We start from the raw sequence: 7349 nt of genomic DNA on the forward strand, positions 1-7349 counted from the left end.
GGTGACGAAGAGCTCGTCGTAAAGGGTTACGTCGATGCAAGCTTTGACACTGATCCGGATGACTCTAAGTCACAAAACGGATACGTATTTATTCTCAATGGGGGTGCGGTAAGCTGGTGCAGTTCCAAGCAAAGCGTCGTAGCAGATTCTACATGCGAAGCGGAGTACATGGCTGCCTCGGAGGCGGCTAAGGAGGGTGTCTGGATGAAGAAGTTCATGACGGATCTTGGAGTTGTGCCAAGCGCACTAAACCCAATAACTCTGTTATGTGACAACACTGGTGCCATTGCTCTGGCCAAGGAACCAAGGTTTCACAAGAGGACCAGACACATCAAATGACGCTTCAACCTCATCCGCGACTATGTCGAAGGAGAGGACGTAAATATTTGCAAAGTGCACATGGATCTGAATATTGCAGATCCGCTGACTAAATCTCTTCCTCGAGCGAAGCATGATGAATACCAGAATTGTATGGGTGTTAGATTAATTTCAATGTAAATCACATAGCGATGTGAGACTAGATTATTGACTCTAGTGCAAGTGGGAGACTGTAGGAAATATGCCCTAGAGGCAATAATAAAATAGTTATTATTATATTTCCTGTTTCAAGATAATCGTTTATTATCCATGCAATAATTGTATTGAATGGAAACATAAATGCATGTGTGTGTATAGACAAAACTTTGTCCCTAGTAAGCCTCTAGTTGACTAGCCCATTGATCAAGGATGGTTAAGGTTTCCTAATCATAGACAAGTGTTGTCACTTGATGACGAGATCACATCATTGGGAGAATGATGTGATGGACAGGACCCAAACTATAAACGTAGCATGTGATCGTGTCATTTTGTTGTTATGGTTTTTTGCATGTCAAGTATTCATTCCTATGACCATGAGATCATGTAACTCACTGACACCGGAGGAATGCCTTGTGTGTATCAAACATCGCAACGTTACTGGGTGACTATAAAGGTACTCTACAGGCATCTCCAAAGATGTCCGTTGAGTTAGCATGGATCAAGACTGGGATTTGTCACTCCGTATGACGGAGAGGTATCTCGAGGCCCACTCGGTAATACAACATCACATACAAGCCTTGCAAGCAATGTGACTAAAGAGTTAGTCATGGGATCTTGTATTACAGAACGAGTAAAGAGACTTGTCGGTAACGAGATTGAAATAGGTAAGCTGGAGGGGAGTGTCAACGCTTCATCGGTAGCACCGGCGCAGATGAACTATGGGTCAATTCTTTCAGATGGCTTAAAAAATAAACTGTCTCTCTCCGGCTTAAAAAATAAATTGTCCCTCAAATTTGTTGAGATTTATGGCATAATTTATTTAGAAGCTCCAATGAATAAGAGATGCGGCTTATGAGAAAAGCTCGTCCCAGCAGCAACATTTCTTCATGCTACACAAGGATGACAACAGTACTCCCGCCCATGATCACCGATTCCTCCAACTACTACCTGAGCCCCTGAACTACAAACACTGTACAACTAACACTGTACAACTAACACACTTCATTTCTGCGGCGAACGGTTCCGAACCCAAGCCATGACATCACAGAAGAAGAACTCAAACAGCAAGATCACCACAACATTCATCAACAGACACAAAATACATAACAACCTTCGCCACCAGTATGCGCTGCTAATCCGCAGCAAGTAAAAGTCTGAAGCAATTTCCCGGCGTTTCTACAGCACAACAAGGGGGGAACACTAGAACTGCAACAAAGACTAAAGCTAGCCTACCAAACAACGGAATAAGACATGGGTTTGTGAATGCTGGTTTCTGTTGATCCTCTGGAAGGACAGGAAATAAAGACGGGGAGAACGACGAGAGCCGAGCAACTCCTCATCATCTCAGGCAACATGCTGAAGCTGCACTTGCTGCTGCTGCTGCTGCTGCTGCTGCTGAAGCTGCACTTGCTGCTGCTGCTGCTGCTGCTGCTGCTGCTGAAGCTGCACTTGCTGCTGCTGCTGCTGCAGCTGCTTCTTCTCCAGCTTCAGTACATTAGCCTTGTGCTTATGCCCGGCCAGGTGGAACTCGTAGACCTTCTGGCTGTTGACAACGACGTTGCATGCTGTGCAGATCTTCATTTCGCCATGAGCCGCTCCGGCCTCGATCACCCGCCTCTTCTTCACCTCCAAGTCTGCTGGGGACGCGTTGGAGCTCTTGTTCTTCTTTGGCTGTACAGCCGGCACCACAGTGTCAGCAGCAGTGGCGGCAGCAGCAGGAGGTGCTGTAGGAGGTGCTGTGCTTGCTGCAACACCGCTGTTCGGAGGCTTTGCTGGTTGAGGTGTGATCGCGTCTTGTAACTTCTGCAGATTCTTCTTGTGCTTCTGACCAGTTTTATGGATCAAGAGAACATCCATGGTGTCGCACTGGATCTTGCAGACTTCACAGGTTAATGGCTGCACAAACTTCGGAGTTTTCTTCCTGAAACTCCTCCGAACGTTTGTCGGCAGAGGATGTCCGAAATGCGCATTCCACTGAGCATGATGCATGACCGTGGCAGCAGCTGTTGGTCCCACTCCGTTTGGAGCTTTTGCAGCTGCTACCTGTAGAGACAATGTTGACATGAAGTTAATATGGAGAGATGAGAAATACAGTGCAGTATAAAACTAATCAGCAGATACAATTAAGGTAAACTGAACAGAAGATGTGCCATACAGTTAAGGTAGGAAAAACACATCTTCATACAATTAGTTAGTGCACATGTGAAATCCATGTCACTGTGTTAAGCATGGTAATACACAAAATACACATTAAATGGAGGTCAGTATATTTTAGGGGCAGGACCAAATTTGATATATAGCCATCCAGTCTGATGAATGGATGGTGAAGGTATTGGATCCATTTTCCATGTATATCTTACACTGAACAAGCTCTATCCAATACTAGTACTATTTAAATATGAAGATGCGGATGAAACTATATTATAACCACATACCAATAACACCTGCACATACACATATGATGCCCTCAGCTGTGCATCAAGAAGGTAAAGATTTGGCAACAACCACCTCCTACACTAACGGTTGTGCCTCAGCACAAGGTAAGCAATGCAGCACTATGAGCACCATGACAGTACAGAAAGACCAAGGCAGACCATGCCGCCCATGCAGATCAGAGGTAAAGTTAGAGTAGGATCTCTTAGTCGAGACCAGAAAATTTACACTCCAAGCACAAGATGCCTCTGTGGAAAACTGTCTACCTTTTGGTACGGTGGATCTGAGGCACAGAGTTTGATATGAACCATTGCTGTTCTCGAGTTTGAATTTGGTAAAAAAGTACGTAAATGAAGTTCAGATGAAATGTACTGAAAATTGATGTTTCTGCTAACAACAATGAAGCAACAGCCAACATGATCACTTGGCTAAACTGAATCGGAAAAATGTGGAGCTGGAGTTAAACTGAACGTTGATATAACATGCAAATACCTGAGTAAAGAGCACTGACAGACCGACTGAAGATTTGGACTACACGGGCGATATTTGGCTTGGTGACAGTGGGATAGATAACACTGCCCACAATGTAAGCCCTTGCGAAGTATTTATGGTGCACTCGCACTCTAACTTGTCCTTGTGAAGCTGCGCGTACCAATGGCACCTTAATTATGCATGGGATGCATGTTGAAGTCAATGTTAAAACTGGGATCAGATTACTTAACGACACAGGAGAAACAACAAACATTTGTTGTCACTGTCCAAGCTAGCACCCAAGTGTATATGGCTGGTAAACAAGTAGTGTTTGTCTTGTGGCTAGATGTGCATTTTGTATGCTTAAATAGGGTCGAGTCCTGGTAGTTCTAGTTCTCCTAATTGTCCTTCGGGGTATTTGCAAACTTGAAATAAACTAATCTATTTGTGTGTCTTTCATCAAATTCTCAGAAAATAACAACCACAAAGGCTCCAAAGAAGGATATTCAAATTGGAGGGCTCTTTACTTGATCCAAATATAGGATTCAGAGCACGAGAATCTTTATTACTAATGTAATTGAGCCAAAATGGAAAAAATATGTTAATCTGTACCAGGCTTTCACATCCTCCAGGATGGGGAATTTCAGCTTCGATTTTTTCCGGTTTTGACAAAATGACAAGGAGAAAAGCCAACTATGAAGCAACATTGAAGAAGACATATAGATCAAATCATCAAAAGGTAACGGAACAGACTAATGTGAAATTATGTCTATTGCAAAACCAACATGAAATCAAATGAATGCTGCCAAGTTACATATCGAACATACCTAAGAATGGAAGTGGGGAAAGAATTGGATATCAGTACTCGATAGACCTGATAATTGCAGGCCACAATGTTCTTGAAAAAATCGAGTAATGAATTTTACTGATTTGAATGGGCAAAGAGGTGTGAACATGCAGATGCCCACTTAATTTCAAACAGAACTCAAAGATGCAGCCACGCAGGTGACCACTTTCTTTCAACTAAAAGCCAATTTTCAATATGTAGATGCTCACTTTGAAACAAGATATATACACTAGCACTCTTTTGTCCCCCAAATAGTCATTCTGGCCATTGCTTTCATCTCCATCTCCAGCTTGCCATGAGACAGACAACCCTTTGAAGGCAATTATCCATCGCAGCGATTCTAGCTCTACGAAAATATTATGATGTTCTATCACTACTTAAGATGGTGTGCCCTATTCGATAATCAATAACTTTATTATCGGAAGAATTTTAAACAAGTATGGGAGAGAATGGTCATTCCAATTCTTTTTTCCACACGAATATACAAATGCATCCTTCTATGATTTTCTTTCCAAAAGCCATGTACAAGTGATGAAATCATATGTGCTCTTTTCACCCAAATAGAAAGGAATACAGATTAGGATATTGCCCTCTAACTAGGTACACATGGTAAACATACACAAATGATTTTCATTCCCTAAGCTATGTCAAAATGGTGAAATCACATATGCTTTTTTTTGAACCGGGCTTTCTCCCCTTTCCATTACTTTCATAACGGAAATACAATGTTTCGAGACCAGAACCAGAAAGAGAGGGAAAGGGAAAAAAGCGAGTTCGGGGCAATATCAGGAAACCCACCGTTCATGCCTGTCATCAGGAACACAAACTGCGGGGCGAAAACCTGATATCATCCGAAACTACGCAACAAAGACCAAAAGTTTTACACTACCATGGATCAGCACCGCTACCAGGAGCCCCAAAACAACCATCACCGGACCAGGCTCACAAAAGAGCACAGAATAAAACGAAAGTTTCACAAACTGGACATAGAACCTAATCACCACCATGGTAACCAAGCTATCAGCACTGCAACCAGCAAGTTTTATCGCCAAGGTGGGGATCGAACATCTCCTTCCTGCATTTACCACTCATCCCAGGCTTCTTCCTCATCAGCCTGCTCGTTCGCTTCTGGGAAATCACATATGCTGTACAACTAGCCCAGGTCTTCAGCAAAGCAAGCAGTCACCTGCTTTCTAAACGCACTCATTGTTCTGCGACAGTTCCAACTAGGTTGAGAATGCCCAAAGTTCATATCTGCTGAGTTTAACTTTCAGTTACATTTCACCAATACGGAGTATTAACTACTTTTTTAATGAGAATTCCCTAGTAAATCAAGCAAGATTTCATTCAAACTCTTGCTTATTCTATTCTTATCAGTTCACACATAAAAATATGACATGTTATCTTTTGGTTGCAATTACTAATCATAACTTACATTTCGATGAAGTCACTAGTAACTGATCAACTGTGACATCTGACAGCACCAAAGCCTAGGCTTGGCTCCTTGCAGGCACAAAAGGATCTGATTAAAGAACTTCTCATGGTCAAGGTATAAGTAACAAATCTAACGGAGTGACATCCTTCTTGCTTGTCTGTGAACCAGTCTGCTAGTTTAAGAAGCAGGCGAGCAATTTCCAAACCATTTCAATTTTGCAGCTAGTCTGGAATATTTTGTGATTTTTACGATGCGATAATTACCAAACCTAGTAGAACCAGTGACGCCACAAGACAGCAATCGAGTTATCTAGGATTATGGTTGCCATCAGAACTACATCTATGAGAAGAACAATCGATTCGATAGCAAACGACCAGCGAGGCTCGATTGCTAGCCATGCTCCCTTATCTGACGACGAAACCCTAAAAAATCCACCTAAATCCAGCACACTCGGAACGCATATATAGAGAAGAATGTACCAAATCGGAAGCGGTAGGCGCACTGACCTGGGCGTAGCGTTGGGGATCGAACCCGAACTGCTTCACCGCCTCTCTTCCAGCCGCCGCGGCCGTCTGAGCCCCCGAGGCGGCCGGGGCCTGAGAGGCCTCGCCGGCGGTGAAGTAGTAGTCCGCGAGGCCGCTTCCCCCGTCCGTCGCCGGGGCGCCGAAGTAGTGGTACTGGCCGGTGTACGGGTTGTACTGCGCCCCCGTGCTAGCCTGGGCGGCAGGGTTGTACTGCGCCCCCGTGCTAGCCTGGGCGGCAGGGTTGTACTGCGGCCCCGTGATAGCCTGGGCGGCGGGGTTGGAGTAGTAGGAGGAGGACGAGGCGGCGGAGCCGGGGGCGGAGGGGGCGACGGCGGCGGGATCGGTGTAGTGGTACGCCGGGTAGGCGTAGGCGTAGGGGTAGCCAGGAGGGTAGGTCGCGCCGGGATCGGCGGCCGGCTGCGCCGTCGCCGCGGCGTGAGCGGCGTAGTCCATGGTGGCGGCGAGGGTGCGATGCGGTGCGGTGGGGGCGGGATGCGGTCGATGGAGGCGGGGGCGACCGTGTGCGATCACCGTGGCGTTCGGGTGCACGAGGGACCGAACCGTATCCTTTCTAAAGCGTTTAGAGCAACTCAGCTAACCCAAATCGACGACGATTTTGTTTGTTTTTTGTTCGTTTGGATCGGCCGCTCGTCCGGCGTTCGTTCTGTTTTAGATTTAAATCGGCACTGAGTCCAACGCGTCGATCCATATGTGTCGGCGTGGCCGGCTGACCGTCTCATTTTTTGCATTGCTTTTGCATTCAAATATATAGTCAAATAACATAGTTCCAACCGAATAAAATAGCATAGTTTTATAAGCCGAATAAAAACCGAATAAAGAAGATATATCTATCGGTTGCCAACAAAAGCCCACATATGTTCAACCAAATCATTTTGCAGTTGCACGTGAGTTTTCCAATCACGCAGATGAAATTGGATGAACTGGTCCGTCCCTAGGGTGACGGTTGGTGTCCTGTCTCGCGAGTCCTAAGGCGACCTAGGGTTGCCTGACCGCTGTCGTCCCGCCACTGCGCTGTCGATCTACACCTTGCCTTGGGAGTCTGCGTTGGGGCGTGATCGTCCTCCCTCGACCCTCTCTTCGAACCCATCCACCTCTCAGCCTT

The 7349-nt window shown here is 45.4% G+C and overlaps 1 protein-coding gene and 1 long non-coding RNA gene across 2 annotated transcripts; both read right to left on the reverse strand.

Moving 5' to 3' along the window:
- Positions 1 to 1573: 1573 nt before the first annotated feature.
- Positions 1574 to 6761, reverse strand: LOC123424652 (zinc finger RNA-binding protein-like). Its single transcript, XM_045108303.1, has 2 exons — positions 6209 to 6761; positions 1574 to 2559 (listed from the first exon to the last, which is right to left on the reverse strand). Exons 1-2 carry the CDS (start codon positions 6677 to 6679, stop codon positions 1861 to 1863), a joined length of 1170 nt encoding a protein of 389 aa, XP_044964238.1. The 5' UTR covers positions 6680 to 6761; the 3' UTR covers positions 1574 to 1860.
- On the reverse strand, positions 5053 to 6200 carry LOC123424654. Its single transcript, XR_006621718.1, has 2 exons — positions 5703 to 6200; positions 5053 to 5521 (listed from the first exon to the last, which is right to left on the reverse strand). It is a non-coding gene; the product is annotated as an uncharacterized LOC123424654 (long non-coding RNA).
- Positions 6762 to 7349: the final 588 nt, after the last annotated feature.

The sequence above is a fragment of the Hordeum vulgare genome, chromosome 2H, assembly GCF_904849725.1.
Source record: "Hordeum vulgare subsp. vulgare chromosome 2H, MorexV3_pseudomolecules_assembly, whole genome shotgun sequence".
Taxonomy (NCBI): Eukaryota; Viridiplantae; Streptophyta; class Magnoliopsida; order Poales; family Poaceae; genus Hordeum; species Hordeum vulgare.